Genomic DNA, 19204 nt, shown 5'->3' on the forward strand with positions numbered 1-19204 from the left:
GGCCCAACAGGAACCCCAGCGCACGGCCAGGGTGGGGCCGGAGGGACAAGCCAGGCAGTGAGTCTAAGAACGGCCTCTGTGGCCGTGACAGGGCAGACAGTCAGTTCAGAAACGGCCTCTGTGGCCGTGACAGGGCAGACAGTGAGCTCAGGAACGGTCTCTGTGGCCGTGACAGGGCAGACAGTGAGCTCAGGAACGGTCTCTGTGGCCGTGACAGGGCAGACAGTGAGTTCAGGAACGGTCTCTGTGGCCGTGACAGGGCAGACAGTGAGTTCAGGAACGGCCTCTGGCAGGGTAAGGAGCTCGAGTGGAGCCTGCAGGGCGAGAAGTTCGGGTAGAGCCGGCAAGGCGAGGAGCTCGGGTGGCGCCGGCAGGGAAAGGAGTCTGGGTGGCGCCGGCAGGGCGAGGCGCTCGGGTGGCGCCGGGAGGGCGAGGCGCTCGGGTGGCGCCGGGAGGGCGAGGCGCTCGGGTGGCGCCGGGAGGGCGAGGCGCTCGGGTGGCGCCGGCAGGGCGAGGCGCTCGGGTGGCGCCGGCAGGGCGAGGCGCTCGGGTGGCGCCGGCAGGGCGAGGAGCACGGGTGGCGCCGGCAGGGCGAGGAGCACGGGTGGCGCCGGCAGGGCGAGGAGCACGGGTGGCTCTGACACGGCCTCCTGGCCAGCGGTGAGCTCCTGGGTAGCCTCCTGGCCTTGTGGGACGGAGAAGGCCTTCCTCCGCCTCTTCCTCCGTCTCCGGGAGCGGGGCGCCGCTGTGGCATCCTCGGCCACCTCTAGGGAATTGAGAGCGGGCACCGCCGCCTCGGGAGCGCTGTGAGCGGGCACCGCCGCCTCGGGAGCGCTGTGAGCGGGCACCGCCGCCTCGGGAGCGCTGTGAGCGGGCACCGCCGCCTCGGGAGCGCTGTGAGCGGGCACCGCCGCCTCGGGAGCGCTGTGAGCGGGCACCGCCGCCTCGGGAGCGCTGTGAGCGGGCACCGCCGCTTGGAGAAGCGTCAAAAACTCCACCAATTCCCCAAAAGTCAAGTGGTCTAGCTCCCTCATCCACTCCTCATCGAGGGGTTCATCAAGGGCAAGGTTAAAGAAGTCCTTGAGAGCCACCTCGTTGTATCCCAAACCCTCTGCTGCCTCACAAAACGTCCAGGCAAACATCCTGACGTCAGTGCCCCTCTGACGGAGAGAGTGCAGCGTCCTGACCTGGAGGATCCGTAAAAAAGAAGGGTTCCTTACGTTAGGGGCTGGAGGATGGGAAGAATCCATTCCCCGCTGAGTTCTCTGATGTCGGCCACGTTCTGTCATGATACGTGCAGTGCAAATGAAGCGAGAACTCAAGTGCAGGGAAATGGTAGTTTAATTATAAAAGAAACAAAACCGAAACATAAATTACCCCGAGGGGAAAAACAGACCAACAGAGCAATGCAAAAACGAGGACTAGAACACACAAGACTTACTGCACCAAGAACATATGACAACGTGGCCGAACAGGACTGCAAACACCAGGATCATTTAAAGGAGACAAACGAGGGGGAACCAGGTGTACATGCTGAGACAATTAGGGAATAACAAGGAGGGCGGGGTCAAACAATCAACCAGGGAACACATGGAACAATCACAACACAAACCCATGTGCTCAGACAAGACAGTGACATCTGGTGGCCAACCAGGGCACACCCACAGGATACGTGACAATATTCTTTGTTTTTTCTCATTGTGATGGATGATTAAGGGAATTTGGGCTTTGTTTTCCCTCCTATTTATATTTCTGTGAAACAGGAAGCCATGGCTGGATAATTTCATGTTCATAATCACCCTAGAGTGCTCAAAATTGTGAATATGAATGGGAATATACTTCAGAGATATTTTACTCATAAGAATTTCTAGGGGTGCCAATAATTGTGTCCAACGTGTGTTTGAGAAAAACATTTATTTCATAATGATATTTCCCCCCATTTTAAATTCTTATCATCCAATGAAAGGTTAGCTTTTTGTGAATTTTTTAAATAAAAGATCAAAAGGATTAACAAAGCAGGTTAATTTTCACAGTCTTCTTTGATCATATTTACTAAGGGTTCCAATAATTCTGACCACAACTGTACTCTTACTTGCAAATTTATTCCAATCTTTACTGATGTTTGTGCTGTAGTTGTGTTATGCAGCATCTTTGACTCTAGGAATGATCACATATTGTTTTAACATCTGTAATTTACTATTTTTGTGTTATGTGTCGTTTAGAAATGTACTACATATTCATAAACTGTATTAATTAATGTCAAATTCACAATGTGAGTTTTAACATTAATAGACAACATGGACATCAGTGTGAATTTTGCACATTTGTGGTTTTATTGTGGTAGTCAAATGAACTTGTTTGTGTCACATTCAGAGGCCTGATTCATAAAGTGTGCAAAGAAAAGCTGTGATTAAAGTCCAAAACCTGACTTGAAATAACTGAACTAACCAATCGGGACTAAATCAGTTTCAAAAACAAACTTTTAGGTTCATGCTCTCTCACTAATTTGATCTGGGTTCAACGAGTCGAAATAATTTGATTTGCAAACTTATTCTTAAGCAGCCCTTAATGTTAATTATGGCTCAGATCGATCCAGCATGAATATATCTGTGCTGTTTAATGCATCTGAGACGTGGTGTTTTCCTCAGTGCGTAACTGACACGTCACAGGTATATTTTTCATCTGTAAATGTCAGAAAGTCATGCAAATATATCTCAATAGCCTGACAGTCAGCCTGCTCTGGACCAGGTTAGTTTCCCAGCATCAGTCGCCACAGTGGCTGAACTTGAGCGATGGTGAATTTGCTAAACATGAAACCAAATCATCTGAGTTAGACTCACTGAAGTAAGCCTGGCTTATCTGAAAAACTTGTTTTATGAAACAGGTAGGACTGCCACTAACGACTACATGACTACTATTTTCATTTCGATTAATCTATCGACTAATTTATCGATTAAACAATTAATCTAAATGATTTATTTCCCACAAAAAAAAAATCAACAATTTTACTTAATATTTTATTAAACCAAATGAAATCCAAATTTCTATGAAATCTTTTTTTTAAAGCAAAAGTAAAGTGCAGTATAGAGTGCAAGAAACAAGTGTCCATCTCAGTCCAAATCACTGAAATCAAAGTTCAGTATTATAGTGGAAGAAAGACAACATATCCACGTGTTCTAGTCTAATAATAATACAATTATAATAAAAAAAAACAATTTTTAAAGGAGTATTTACCAGAAATATTATTTACCAGAATTTATTTAGCTCAAAAATGTAAATGTGCAGTAAAAAAAAAAAAAAACTTAAAAAAAATATATATATTTATATATTGATATATTATATATATCAATTAATTGGAGATGCTTTTGGTTATTAAAATGTAATGGAACCATTCAAATGGAATCTAGAAAATAATGGAAAACAGAATTTGGTACAGATAAAACTGTAAAACTCAATTAATTAGACAGACTTTTTGATTAATAAAATGTAATTTAACCATTAAAACAAGAGTATAGAAAAATTAAAATGAAAAAAACAAAAAAACAATTTGGAAATAAAACAGATTTCATAGGGCCCTATAATTATAATATATAATACATATAAAATAGCAATGATGCAATAATAATTAGTTCAAATAAATTATCAAAAGCAAGAAATCATATGGTTTTATTGAACAAAACTCTTAAAATACATAATGTATTACAAACAATAGAGGTAATGTAGATTACGCATCACAACAACAGCCTGCATTATTACAACAACGCCGACGGCCTGACGACTGTTTTTACACATTGCTGTGCTAATCCTTGTTTAATATTGACCAAACACCATTTAATTCAAATGTCCACTTAATCTTTAATATTGGGCCATTTCTTTAGGACAGAAATACTACAGCCCCTGTAATTAAATGAATATGTGGATATCAAACTGTATAAACTCAGAGTGAGGAGTTGAGCTTTTATTTTGAAATCGCGATGTATTCTCCTGTGTTTGTGTAGATTTATAAATGATTTACCTCACAAATCTGATTAAATGGCGCACGTTGCGTTCCCAGATGAAGGTTATAATAAACACAAACTCACAACAGCATGCAGAGATGAGTTTGAGACGCTCCACATGTAATGATAACAGTTTCTGTGGAGCTAGCCGCTTTGCACGAGCTTAACCTACACGCATGTAAATAATTAAAGCACATATACTGTGTTAGAACGGCATCGCATATAATTATTTAATTAAATCATGGCGTTTGTGAATTCACAATTCTGCTTATTTATGATTTTTAAATGGGTTCATTATATCATGCAGCCTTGGAAAATAGTCTACAAATGTGTTTTATGGAGTCTCGGCTGTGAAATGCGCCAGTTCCGGTATTTTGCCGACGCGAGCAAAATGAAGTCGACGATTTTTTAAAATCGACTGGTCAACTAAAATCGACGAATCACGACAGCCCTAGAAACAGGTCTCAGTTTAGTCTGTCTTAGTTTCATTTTCATGGACTTTTATTTTGTATTCCTCAGTTACCTGTTTCCTGTGTTCTATTTTCCCGCCATTATCTGTTGTCATGGTGATTAATTTAAGGAGCACAGCTGTCTTCATTTAGTTCATTATCTCTGTGTATTTATTAAGTTCCTCTGTTTCAGTCCAGTATTGTTCACGCTGTCTCCTTTATTCTAATAAATATCAACTTTATTCTAATATTAAACTGTTTCCTTCATCTTTGGACTAATGCGTGGCCGTTTGAAATAGATGCAATGCTTTTCAAAGATACTTTAATATTTAAAAGGTATGTTATGAAAAAGCCCTTCTCTTTTTCTTCTTCCTCCCTACTGGGGATAAACTGTAATTAATCAATCAGATCAGTATATTTTAATTAATGTGTGTGAATGAAGCAGCAACATCTCAGACTGTGTCTGGAAAATAACTGCAAACTTTCCACAGATTGTTCTTGATTTGATTTTAATACTGTTGAATAGTGAATGTTTTCTTGCATTGTTACTCATAAATGAATGTAAACTCACCTCCTTTGGTCGATCCAAAGGCGAAGAACAGGAGGATGAATTGTAGTGAAGGCAGAACATCAAAGGTTATTCTAGCCAGAACACCGAATATATTACTGATCCGTTCACTTAATTTACCAGTGAACTCAGCCAACACTGTAGAAGAAAACAACAACCATTAATACATCCATCCAAATGTGTGATCTGATTTTGATTTAATGTTATTTTTACAGAAGTACATTAGTAAACTAACTTCATTATTTCATGTTTTAATTTTCACACAATCATTCATAATAAAGAAGATTAATGAAGAATTGAACTCTGCAGTGATGGCCTCTGTATTAAACACTTATATATAAGAAAAGCATATGATTATTAACATGAGAGACTTTAACACTTTAATTCACTCTAGAAAGAACCAGAAAATATGTTCCTGAGGCCACTTTAACAACGTCCCTCCACACAGTTCACATCCTCCAGCATCAAAAACACACAACTGACACTCAAACCTCAGAGTAATAATTCACAAAAGTACATAAACACTGGGAGAAAAACATCTAAACTCCGCTCAATCAATCGTGTCCACACAATAAAGACCATAACTCTCAAGGTGTTTCTCAATGTCAAGGATACGTCCTTGGCAGGACTGGTCCTTCCAAGTCACTTCCTTCAGAGGCTAGGCGAGGCTCCTCTTAAGCATTCGGAGAACACGTAAATGGAACAGGCTAGCAAGTGCACGTTATTGCGTCATTACGTCAGTGAAACGGTCCACTTTTGGCGCTGAAAAATGGAAGTGCAAACATTACTGGTTTGGTTGCTGTACAGCATTTTTTCAGATATGGTTCAGTTAGCTATCAATAACGTAATTTCTAGAATTTATAATATCAATACGGTAGTAATACTTTTTAATACAAAAATGTTTTTTAAGTAATTTGTAATTTGTAAATATACTTACATTTGAACGCATATTGCCCCGTTGGCGCTCCGACTCCGCTAACGTCCGACATTTTGAATTTTTGAGCAAGATAGCAAAGCTGCGCGCATAGGATTGTGGGTGATTTTAGCGCGCGAAGAGCGCGAAGGCTACACTTATGCATCCTTTCCTGTGTATGGGATATTTTTCGAACGAAGGACTCAGTCCTTGGTTGAAATTCCTAGGATCCTCGACATTGGAACAGTCCTTCGATGGATGTCGATGACGTAGCATCCTCGAAATTCTGGCTTCCGAGGATCCTTCCTTGACATTGAGAAACGCCTTCAGTTAACAGACATAAGAGAGGGGAAGGGGTTAAACTTATAACTTTGAAACAACATCATAAACTCTCAACTAACATCAATATATTGAGCATTTATCACTAATCATGTGCTTCAGCACACTAAACTCATGACTGCTTTTAGCACATATAACTCATTATTACTATCGCATTGAACATATTATACTCATACGGAAGTGCGTTTTGTTTTGCAGAGACCTGGAAAGAGGAATAATAAAGAAGATTAAAGGAGAATTAAACAGGAGCACTTCTTTAATGAAGCACATCTCTGCAGCGTGCACCACCTACAGAAGCGTGCGATGATGTCATGATGCAAGTACGCCACAGAAATAACTCGTTTGCACAACACTTTTTCCCCACATGAAGAACAAACAGGCAATTAACCATTTTTAACATTATCAGAAAAAAATAACATTAACATATCTTTCCCTTCACTCAAAAACACATAAAATAATGTTAATTTCAACATTTATTCTTCTGATCCAGCCCAATACAAAGCATGCTGGGAAATAAAAAAAATCCACTGCCTGTTTCAGTTAATGAAGCAAAAAAGACTCAACATGAACGGATTAAGCAAACTTCAGTTTTTCATATTTCAGTGGACTGAACATATATTTCTGTGTATTTCTCTGACTCGTCCTCTCTTTGCTGAAGCTTGTGCTGTATCTGATCATTCAGTGAGCTGTTCTGTGACTTTTATATAAGACAATGAAGCAAACTGAGCTTGATTTAGCTTGTTCTGGTGTTTTCTGTATTCACTCATTGAGATTATTTCAGGTGACTCTCCTGATGTTAGAAACAGATGTTCAGTAATAAATGTGCGACAGCAGATCATGATGAATGTGTCTGATGTCTCGGTGTGTTGATTCAGTCACTGTTTAATGCAAATTCAATTGAAAAATACTGTAATAAAGACTAGTGATAAATATCTCTGTAATAAACGATTGTTGCAATTACTTATCAAAACTTGACATATATTGAGATAATGAAAATATTCAAGTTTACTTAATTTAAGTCAAGCACAAACACTTACATTTACTAATCTGAAACAACACATTATTATTATTATAATGTTGAATTTTAATATGTGATAAGTACGATAAGTGGATCTGACCACTATTTTTTATTCTATTTCATGTAAAGTGTGTAATTCTTTAGATGAATATGACAATCATGAGTAAATACATTAAAAGTATCAGCAACAAAATTTAATTAAATATCATCAGTATCAGCATCAGTAGCTTTATACAAACATTTAATGTGTCTCTACTCAAATATTTCAGGTAAAGTTGTGATTTTCTCTGACTGAACTGCTGATATCAGGTGTTTGATCAGAGGTCAGAGACGATATTCAAATAAATGCATGCATACTTTAAAAAGAAAAGGCAAATAAAAGAGATTAATTTGAGAGATTTGTGGAGCTGTGTTTTCACTAATACTGGATCCTGATCACATCACAGCACCAAGACTCATATTTCTCATAAAGATTCAAAACCAACTCTGGTTCTAGGATTCTGTGGGGCAGAATATGCTAAATTATTAATATAAAAAAGAGGGATCATAAAGCAATTGCATTTTAATTAGTACTGCTATTTTATACAGATGTTTACATATATTCAACAAGACAAAATAATAACTGAATTTACACAGAAGACCCAGTTGAAATGTTTCCATACTCTTGATTTGTGTGGTGTTGCCTGGATGATCAAAAGCTGCAGAGATTGACTGATGCTCAAGGAAACACAGCACATTAAGAGCCGGGGTGTAAACTTTGAACAGGAGGATTGGTGGAAATTGTTCTGGTTTTCTTTACGTATCATATTTTCCCTTTACTACTGTCCTTCAGAAGCTACAGATTATATTTACATGTTTCCCAGAAGATGGGATAAGAATAATTTATCCCAGTCATCATGTGCAAAAGTTTACACCCCCGACTCTAAATGAGCCTCATTGAGCGTCAGTGAATGCTTGAGTCCTTCAGTTCTCTTTGTGTAAAGCTGTCACTGCTGGAAAGGGTTCAGATATGCAGACGATGCTGGAAAAGCAAAGAATGTGCAGGAGCTGGAGGATTTTTCTGAATAACAGCGTTTAACTGCTCAAGACAAGCAACCAACAAAATACTTCATTTGTGCAAATACAGATAATTTTGTCTTATGGACTATATATAAACATTGTTGTGTGAAATATCTTATTCAGGGCAGTAATAAATACATACACTAATTATGATCCCTCTTAATAAATAAAAAACATAATTTATAGCTGATTCTACAAGGTGTCTTGTAATGATCTGGGTGTTTGTCCCTTTAAGACTCAGTCCCTGTATACACTCTGATTATGTATATAACATTTGCTCTATAAACTCACCTCGTCTAATGGAAATGCTTCAGTTAACTGATAAATCAGGTCTGATGTTATGGTTTTTATATGTTGTGCCTTTAACAAACACCATTAATCTGGTAAAACATGATTTCACAGCACATGTCACTGACTCTTGATGGAGGGAAATACTTACAGTAAATAATATAGATGAGGTTGAACAGAATCATAAACACAAAGAGGACTATAATCATGATGCCTTCAAATCCACCGTAATTCAGACTTTTGTCCCAGGCAGATTTAAACAGGACTGGAATAAAGATGAGATAAAAATCAACAATTACTAAAATAGAAGAATAAAATATAAATACAGATCAAAGGAATTGCGAAAATGTGTTCAGTCACACAGTTCAGCACTGAACACATGTAAAATATCTTATACTGACAGCAATACAACAAAACGACACTTCCAAGTACTGATGTTTTGTTTTGTTTTTAAGATTTCCTGCAGGATATTGAGAATATTACATCATTTATATGTAATTACTGTTGAACTATGTAAATGTGCATTTTAATGTGTTTATGATAATGATTGTTGATTTACATTTGGATTTATTTACCTGAATAAAAAACACCTGAGAAAACAATATATTCTGCCTCATAACTGAACCGTCGAACCCATGTTTTAATCTTGCCTGCAAAACAGAAAAGATCACTTACAACACCAACACAATGAAACACAGACAATAAAACACTGAATCCTTTTTAATGTAAAATTAATTCAGGTATTGACAGATTATTTAGTTCATGTGAAAACAATCTGGGTATTATAATTCATGAAGTATATTTTCTGTAATAAACTGTCAATGATAAATCACCTGTGAACTCATTAGCATACGGAGCTGTCCAGAGCAACATGAGCGGCCTCAGAAAATAAAGAGCACAACAAGAGACCGTCTCAAACAGAGACCCTGAAACAAAACCAGATAATAATAGTTACTGTATTCATAAACAACTATTGGAATGAACCGTTATAATGCATTGATAATTAATCAATCAGTGAAACACTGACCTTCAGAAACACCCCAGAGGACAAATGCAAGAAACATGATCAAATTTGGACAGTAGACGAGAAACATATGAAGACGGAAGACTGTGTCTGGAGATAAAACACAAAATAACTTACATTTAGACTAATTAACAAATTATTTTCTAACAGAAATATTGATCCCACTTAGCAGAGTAGAAGTACAAACCCTGATGCATCATGGGTATTATTTAGCTCTGGTCTCAGTGACATCTGTAGAAAATTAATCCTACAAATATTTATTTTATTATTTAGCTTTTAGGGAATCACTCTTAAGAGTTGATCTTCATATGATTAATTGTTATTAATCAGAATGTCCAACTTATGCCTTGTTAACGACTTGTCCAGCAAGCATTAATAGCAGCAAGTTATCTCTTAACATGTTGTTTATTTCATTCGTGGCCAACGATTGGAATAAATCAAATAGTTAAATTTAGTTATCTAGCTCCTGAGCGTAGGTAAAACGCGATCTTTTTGGCAAATAATTACGACATGTAAAATCACATAGCACAGACAAAATATTTCTTAATAAAGTCAAAGTTTTATTCACTAACTCTAATACACTACTGACTAGACAACACAAAACAGACGATTTAACATACACACAGATGGGAGCGAGTTGTTTATATCTGAAGAGAGAGAGACTTAGGTTTTAATGCTAGCTTTCCAACCTGAGGAAACTCATAGACAGAGAATCATTCTATCTTTACTCTCAAACAGTGATGGGGACTCGAGTTTGAGACTCGGACTCGAGTGCGACTTAAGTCGCACACACAGTGACTTCAGACTCGACTTGAGACTCGACCTTGAAAGACTTCAGACTCGACTCGGACTCGAGCTGCGGGACTCGTGAACAATGTTTATTTTTAGGAAACAACTGATGAGCTCGCTGTTATTCCCCTCCCTCCGTTACCTATAACCTGCCCATGTAACACGTGACGTACTACGTATCTGCTGCGCGCGGCGCGGCCACACTTTTTAATTTTTTTTTTATTTTAGGCGCGGCCGCCATACATTAGAGGACAACGAACAAACATGTCGACTGCTGTGCCATTCATCGTTAGCTTTGGATTTAAGGATAGATTATACAGTTGGTACATTAGTAAAACCATTACGCCTATGGAGAGTCCCGTAAACCACTTATCCAAGTGAGTGCGTGTGCGTGTGCTTGCGCTTGCGTGTGAGAGAGTGTGTGACCAGTGTGGTCATTGAAAATTTGTTCAGATATATATTCTTCACAGAAAATGAGCCAAGGCCAATGAGTCTGAGTTTGAAAAAATAATTAATCGTATAATTTTTCTCTTGATAAAAAATGAAAACGGGTCCTACAGATCCGAACACCATACAAGGGTTAATTGCCAAACTTGTGGTGGTCGATTAACGTAATCATTTACGTGCCGCTGGCTTCCATCACGTTAATTAACGTTGTCTGCAAACAGGTTACAGGATTATTGTTGATCATGTAACATTACACTGGTTTGAGAGTTTGGGATGTGTTGACTTACAGTAGTTTATAAACTATGATTAGTTGCATTTTCATTGCCATTTAAGTGAAATTATTGAACTTAAATATACAAGCTTGATAAAAATGATCATTCTAAAGAAAATTTCAGATGGCTTTTGCATCTGAACTCTTCATATATTTCACATCGTTTGGTTTGTTGCAATAGTGTTTTGCATTTAGCTACGATGTGATGTTTGACCATATTAAGTCTTTCTTAATTTTTAGTCTGTACTGTACTTTGTGTTCATGCTACAAGTTAAAATACAGATAATATTAACTTAAAAGTAAAGCATTCTTGGTGTTTTTGTCATGTTGCAATAGCCTGTTTACACTGATTATATATAAAAATCAAAGCTGATACTGTATGCTAATAGATAAAGGAGTCATAATAACATATTACATGCTTTCAATTCCTTATATATAGCTATGCAGTGTTGGATGGGTCGCTGTACGTGATACAACACTTATTATAACCAGAGACTTAATATAATGAAGAGACTTGAGACTTGACTTGGACTCTAGCTCAGAGACTTGAGACTTGACTTGGACTCTAGCTCAAAGACTTGAGACTTGACTTGGACTCTAGCTCAGAGACTTGTGAGCATCTCTGCTCTCAAACGAGAGGTATCCCGGTTTCAGTCAATAAAGAGATTTTGCCTTACTTTGTCTTTTGCTTTCGGTTCAAAGAGTTCAGGCTTTCTTCGGTTCAAAGTCAGGCTTTTTCCTCCTTTGCTTTGGTCAAGATGGACTGCGTGTGGATTGGCTTCTCGGTTGGTCGTGTGACTAGAGCCCTCTTCAGTGGTGGGTCGTCGTCGTTCTGATGTGAGGAAGCTTTCAGGAAGTCGTTTGGTTCTTGACTTTTGGTGTTAGTCTTTGGTTGTTTGCAGTACTCAGCCGTGGTGTTAAGAGGCGAGAAGCGCTTTGCAGCGTGAGCAGAACGAGAGACGGGCGAGGCGTGTGTGTGGCCTCCTGTAGTTTTCAACTCTCACAACTTCATGGTTGTGCATCCGTTTTAACGGGCCGATTTGGGGTCCGCCTTTTGGGCGCGTGGTCCAATCGCAAAATGTTCCTGTGGGGCGTTTGATCCAATCGCAAGTGTTTCTGTGGGCGGAGCCCCGCCCTGCACAGTTGCGTGTTTTGCATACATTATCTTGTTCAGTCATTCGTCACCTGAGACAACTTATTGAAAGCAAGTTTCTATCCGTTATTGTAATCATAATATATGTAAACAAATCATTTCCATTCACCATAATACTATTCATAAAATTAGCGTTCGTTTGACACCAAACACCACGTAACTTTGCATAGCCAAAAATACATGTGAATACGAAGGATATCACTGGGTTAAATACATTGATTAAACCATCCCGAATTCTAAACGACACAAATAGCAGGTGAACTGAACATCTAGTGATCAGGTAAACTTATACATTCTGGAAACAGATTTACCATAGATTTAAAATAATGCAACAGCTTATAAATGTCACAAACAGAAACGTCCTTTAATATTTGTATAGATATATTGTATATAGTGTTTCTTTTCTAGTAGAATTTCAGTCACAGAAACTTAGTATAACTTATGTTCCCTTTTAAAACATATTAGTCCTTCAGCCAAGCTGTGGCTCCCTTTGTCCGTTTCTGTTGGTTTAGAGAACGCAACAGGAAAAACGCATTCCTTTCTTGGGCGAAACGCGAGGTCATAATGTCACTTCTTGGGGAGCTCTGGAATTTGTCCGTTGTCAGAGTTACTCGTAAAAAGTCTTCTTCCCGACATTTATTTTCTTTTGAATTACGGCAGTAATTGCCAAAACGTGAATTTCCTGAGCTGGACCCTGGTTTATGATCCCAGGAAGAAAAGGGGAGTTCGGAGCGATGGGTTCCGCTGGAATGCGAGCTTTGATCCATCCTTGGATCAGGAATGTGTTGAAACTAGATGTGTGGTATCCTGATCAGGCATTACATATTCCCCCTTTGCTCGGTGAGGTTCCCGTTTGTGAACGTCGGCGAGCACTGGAACAAGAATCAGGGAGAACAGGCACACACAAGGCACAAACAACATCTCCATCACTGACTGAATCCTGGTGCAGGGTAATTTTGGAATGTACAGGTTAGAAACTTGAGAAGACAACTGGGTTACTGGAAGTGGAGTTATTTTTGATTAGTTTAGTTGTCCGGGGTTCGACGAGGCGGTATGGGCGTGATCTCAATCAGGTTAGTTGAGTTCTCCGGTTCGGGTTCTTGGTCAGTTTTATCACGTCGGAAAATGCGCGGGGACGCCTGACGTGCATTTGTTGCAAGACTCTTGAACGGCGTTCACTCGTTTGTGTAGGAGGAAGGCCAGGGTCAAAGTCACAACATATCCTACAATAGTAGAGATGCAAAGCGCTGTGTCAGCGGCAGACCAAGACCGAATAATTGGCGCGCCAGCGGGCGGAAGGCGAGCGATAGCTTCTAAAGCTGTATCAACGGGGGTTAAATCAATCAGCTGTGTTCCTTCCTCCCTGATCCTTTCTTCCAATTCTGGATCAAGGGTGAAGGAGTGCTGTTTGAAGAAAGGTGAGATTTCGATTTCAGCCTGATACTCGTCGTCGGTAAGGTGGTACAACGCCAAATCGTCAATATGGAGGATCGAGCCCTTAGGGACCGTGATCCATAGAGTTTGGTTAGGTAGGATAATGCGTGTGGCGGTGTCGTGTTGATCGTATGTGAGGGTAGCCGTTCGCGCTGGGGTGTTGACCAGCCATCGGTTTCCGACAATTTCGGCTTGCGTTACCTCAACTTGAGAACGTGGTGTCGCTTCGGCGGGGCAGCTAGTGTCGGGCATAATGGATTCTAGGCCGCAGATGCCCTCAGTATTATCGCAGACAAAGGGTTTACTCAGGCAAAGGAAGTGAATGTCTTTCGTGAGCGTACACATCTTTAGGTTTGGGGCCAGATACAACTGTTCGTTGTTATCGTGATACGCAATGACTTCAGGAGTGTGTATTTTGACATAGGTGTTCCCTGCCAAAATCCCGTACTCGCAACATCTTTGAGCCGGTAAATGTTATTAGCGTCGATAATGGTTAAACTGAGGAGAATGGCCCAGTCGCCTGGATTGGTTGACCACGGTTCTCACAACGAGTTACAACGACTTTATTAAAGGGAGTCAATCTCAATTTCGGGACCTGGATTTAAGGAATTTGTAAAGGGAGTTTCCTGATGAGGGGACTAGAGGAGAAGGGAAATTGGATTGAGAAAAGGAAAACGGGAAAACATAAAAGAGACACGACAAACAAAAGAGATACACAAAGAGACACAAGGACACCGAATGAGGTGAGGCCGCAAACGAGTGTCACATGTGTGGAGTAACTCCTCTCTACTAGAGGTTGGCCCTAGTAGTGCAGCTGAGGAGAGAGTGTATGTGTTGTGCTTAAGCGAGGTCGCTATATGTTTCCTAAACAACAGAAGCTATGTTAGTGTGATGTAGAGCGTATGGGTGTCGGTCTGTGTCAGTGGGTTTGATCTTCCCCCTTTGCCAGTCGGCTGGAGCTCTGGTGCCTCTTTATCTGGGTTCGATGGACCCATCGAAGTATTGGCTCGCTGCGCCCTTGGCTGATTTTGATTCGGTAGGCGACAGGTGAGAGCTTGTCTACTATCTCATGGGGTCCTGTCCAGCGAGGTAAGAACTTTTTTGCCAGGCGATGGGAAGTGTTCTGCTTTGGTTGGGCAAAGCGGTAGTACCACACTTTGTCTCCGACACTGAGCTCATGGTGAGAGGCCTTTTGGTCGTAGTAGGCTTTACGACCTTCTGCGCTTCGCTGCAGTTGCTGTTGCGCGAAGGCGAAAGTCGCTCTCAGGTGCTGATGCAACTCTTCCAGGTACTGGTGAGTGGTGTAGGCGGTGACAAGGTTCAGGTCACCGGGTTGGTACAGCAGATGCAGCGGTAGCGTCATGTTTCTCCCTGTCATCAATGTGAACGGGGGTACTCCGGTGGACCGGTGAGGGGTGGCTCGAGCGGCCATCAATACCAGTGGAACTTTGATATCCCAATCCTTTTGATTAGCGGACACATACTTCTTTAACATGCTGACCACTGTTCGGTTACCACGTTCAACCTGCCCTGAGGACATTGGTTGGAAACTTATGTGGAGCTTGGCCTGTATGCCCAGGAGTTTCCACACTTTCTGCACGATTGCAGCGGTGAAGTGGGTTCCACGGTCAGAGTTGACCCTTAAAGGCAGTCCAAATCTTGAGAAGATGTGGTTCATTAACAGGCAGGCTGTTGTTTCTGCTGTATCGTTGGGAGCTGGGAGACATTCTATCCACTTTGTGAATTCGCAGACCACGGTGAGGAAGTATTTGTTACCCCGTGTTGACCGTGGCAGGGGTCCTACCCAGTCTATTTGGAGGTCCGACCATGGGAAAGTCATTCCCTTTCTTTGCAGTGGGGCTCGGTGGTTTGGGTTTGCCGGTTGGAACTGGCAACACACCAGGCATCCTTTTACGTATTCCGCTACGTCCTGCTGCATGCCGGGCCAGTATGCTACTTGCTTGAGGGTTTCGTATGTGGCCTTGGCACCGTGGTGTCCAGCGCATGGTGCATCGTGTGCGTGTGTCAGCAAAATCCCCCTTTGGCCGTGAGGCACTACGAGCTTTGGCGCAGTGAGAGGCTCAGGGACATATGTGAGAACACCGTCTCTCAGATGCAGCATGTGCTTGATTGAGTGGAGCGTGCGGAGCTCAGAGGACGCAGTTAGGTCGGAAGTGGAAATAGGATGAGATAATGGATCGGCTATGTGAGCCGCAATAGTTCGCAGAGTGGGATCCGCAGTTTGGAGGGTGAGCAGAACGTCAGTAGCGAACTGAGGTGATAGGGTAACGAGGGAGGAGGTGGGGGTATGAACGCCAGTGGCGTGCTGGCGGCGGGTTATGGCTGCCACCGTTGGGTTGGGTGGGAGGGATTGAAATGTCCAGGACTCTCCGTGTAATGCTCCTGCTTTGGCGAGGGCATCGGCTTGGTCATTGAAGTCTTTGTCTTGTCCTGGTTGACGTGAATGACCTCGAACCTTTTTCCAATAAACGATAATGTCGTGTTCAGTGACAATGGCATCGCTTGCTTGGAAGAGTTCCTGGTGCTTGACAGATTTGTTGTTAGCTGTCTTGAATCCATTCTGTTTCCATCCAGCTAAATGGCAGGTGAAGCTGAGACGGGCGTAGTTTGAGTCGGTACAGATGAGGAGTTCTTTGATGTTGTGGGATGCGGCCATTTGCAGTGTAATGAGGATGGCTGCTATTTCAGCATATTGTGATGAGCGAGGGCCTAAGTTGAATTGTTGCGGTGGGCAAGGGTCGTTGTTGAGCCAGACCACTCCCGCTCCAGCTTGTAAGTTGCCCTTGTGGTTGTAGGAGCATCCATCGACATATGCTGTGGGCATTCCTTCACACACATTCTCCTCGAAGTACCTGTGATTCGTCATTTGAGGTTGTGGTGGTTCTTTGGGTTCCGCTGGTGTGTGCAGCGTGTCCGTTGAACAGTTTTGGCAGGCTGCTAGCCCGTTGCCCAATGATGATTTGTAGTTTTGGGCGTATCGTGCCTCAACGTCCCGTCCTTGGAGTGTCATTAGCCAGGTAGCTATGCGTGCGTTGGTCACCACGCCATCTCTGATGCGTTGACTGTTGAGGAAGGTGACAGGTTGGTGACAAGTCTCGATGATGACTTTCTGTGCACCGATATAATTCGAGAAACGCTGGATAGCCCACACAGTGCAAAGTAAAGCTTTTTCGCAGTCTGAGTACTTGCATTCTGGGGAAAGCAGCGTTTTGCTGGCATAAGCGACCACTCGCTTGTCTTTGTCATGGAGCTGGTATAGGCCTCGCTGAGGCAATGATTGGAGAATCCAGCATCCAAGTAAAATTATTTTCCGGGGTCTGGGTAAGCTAGACACGGGGCAGAGCACAGGCGCTGTTTGAGCTGGCTCATCACGGTGTCCTGGGCTTCCGTCCAGACGAAGGTTTCATCCTTTTTCAGGAGGGAGGTTAGTGGTCGGGCAATGTCAGCGTAGTCTTCGATGAACTGTCGTGAGTAATTGCACACTCCCAGAAAGCTCCGCAGTTCAGAGATGTTAGTCGGCGCTTTTATGCTTTGGATTGCTTGAGTGCGGTTAGACTGTGGCTCGATGCCGTTTCTTCCGACAAGCAGTCCGAAATAGTTCACCTTGGTTTTGCACCACTGTCCTTTGTGAAGAGCGATTTTGGCTCCTGCCGTTGTCAGCTGGTTTAGGACGTGATCAATTTCCTTGAGGTGATCTTGAATATTTGAACTTTTCATCAAAATATCATCGACATAAACAAGGTTGCCTCTAACTCTGGCGTCAGGGCATGCTTTGTTTAGAAAGATGTTGAATTCAGCTGGTGAGTTGGCATAGCCGAAGGGACACCGTGTGAAGGTGTACTGTCGATTGCCAAAGGTGAATGCTAACTTGTGTTGGTCATCGGGGTGGACAGGGATCGTCCAGAACCCGGAGGCGACGTCCAGTGTTGACAGGATCGTCCCGCCTTTGATCTTTGGGATTTCTTGATCCAATTGGGTCATAGGCCATCGTGACAGTGGTACTTGTTGATTCAACTTGCGATAGTCGATGGTGGGCCGCCATTTGCCGTTAGGTTTTAGGACTGGCCATATCGGGGCAGAGTATGTGCTGTTGCAGGGCCGGATGACCCCCTTTTCCAGCATGGAGTCAACAATTTCTTGCACTGGCTCATATGACGCTATTGGAATCTTGTATTGTCGCACAAATGTGGGTGGCGCATTCGGGTTTGTCGGGATGCGCACCGTGTGGATGTTGGTCAGTCCACAATCCAGAGAATCCTTTGCGAAAGAGTCTCGGTATTTGTGCAGAATGTCTTTGAGTCCTTGGCGATCCACTTCGTTGTGAAGGGCATCCGCCTCACTCAGGATCTGCTGAATTTGTGTGTTGAACCCGGTGTAGGGTTCTTCTACAGTTAAGTCATGTGAGGGGCGTTGGACCCCGGTGTTCACCTGTGGAGGTGATTCTGTCGCAGGCTGTGTTGAGACAGCATAGACAGCGAGATGAGTGTCATCTGTTAGTTCTGATCGACAGACGCTTTCTCTGGACACCGGCAGAATGAAAGTGATGGCAATGATTCCATGAGGTTTTGTGAACGTTACGGTGTCGTCGTATTCGTCTGGCATTAGATGTGCTCGTATAGGGCCTATGACAGGTACCATCAGTTCAAAGTCGTGGAATGTCTGGCTGATGAGCCATCCCAGGTGATTGGCTTTGGGAACGTGGATGTCTTGGGCCGTACAGTTGTTGAATAACACATACACAGCACGAGATGACACTTCGATGAGAGGTGTGGCTTCCAGGGTCAGTCCTAGTTTCAGGCAGGTCCTGGAAGGTTGGAAGAAGCTTAGCTTACTGTTGAGAGTTTGGCCAGGTCGCATGTTGAGGCGGACGCTGACACTCTTGCTGTACGCAGGTATTATGGCTTCTTGATCCGTGATCATAGCGCATGCATCGGGCATGGTTTGACCAGATTGGAGGTTCTTGAGGTTGACTGCAGTTGTCAGTTGGTGTGACAGAGGAGCCCATATGATGTCGTTCACAGTGTCAATGTAAGCATTGAGCCGGACCATGATATCCGCTCCAATATAGATGTCATGTGGTAGATCTGGGATGACGAGGAAGTAGTGACTCAGATGTCTGTTGTTCCATCGTCCAGGGACTGAGAGGGAAGCGGCTGTGCTTAGCGACATGTGGTAGGCTCTGATGTCTTTGCTTCACTGTGCTGAATAGCTTCAGGCTGATGGCTGAGTTCTCTGCCCACAGGGCTAGTGCCGCGTCGGACACTGATGTGCCTTGAACATCTATTGCAGTCATTACTCGAAGGGGGCCTGTGTTTGATTCAGGCTCCTGCAGTGAGCATAGTAGAGGGTCCTGGTCTTTGCTGCTTGTGCTTGATCCAGGTACAGGCTTTGCTACTGCATCATCAGTCGCTGGATTGAGGATGGTGTCTGTGA

General features: G+C 42.5%; 1 protein-coding gene across 3 annotated transcripts in view; it reads right to left on the reverse strand.

The window, feature by feature from the left end:
• Window positions 1-19204, reverse strand: part of LOC306863330 (uncharacterized protein) — a 47806-nt gene that overhangs the window by 11285 nt on the left and 17317 nt on the right. For all 3 annotated transcript variants that reach the window (XM_079406593.1, XM_079406591.1, XM_079406592.1), the window contains 5 exons: window positions 9660-9746; window positions 9466-9558; window positions 9208-9282; window positions 8784-8897; window positions 5019-5153 (listed from right to left, as the gene is read on the reverse strand). In XM_079406593.1, the coding sequence (XP_079262719.1) occupies window positions 5019-5153; window positions 8784-8897; window positions 9208-9282; window positions 9466-9558; window positions 9660-9746 (504 nt within the window). The remainder of the gene's footprint in view (window positions 1-5018; window positions 5154-8783; window positions 8898-9207; window positions 9283-9465; window positions 9559-9659; window positions 9747-19204) is intronic.

The sequence above is a fragment of the Barbus barbus genome (genome assembly GCF_936440315.1).
Source record: "Barbus barbus genome assembly, chromosome: 4".
In the NCBI taxonomy this organism is placed as follows: domain Eukaryota; kingdom Metazoa; phylum Chordata; class Actinopteri; order Cypriniformes; family Cyprinidae; genus Barbus; species Barbus barbus.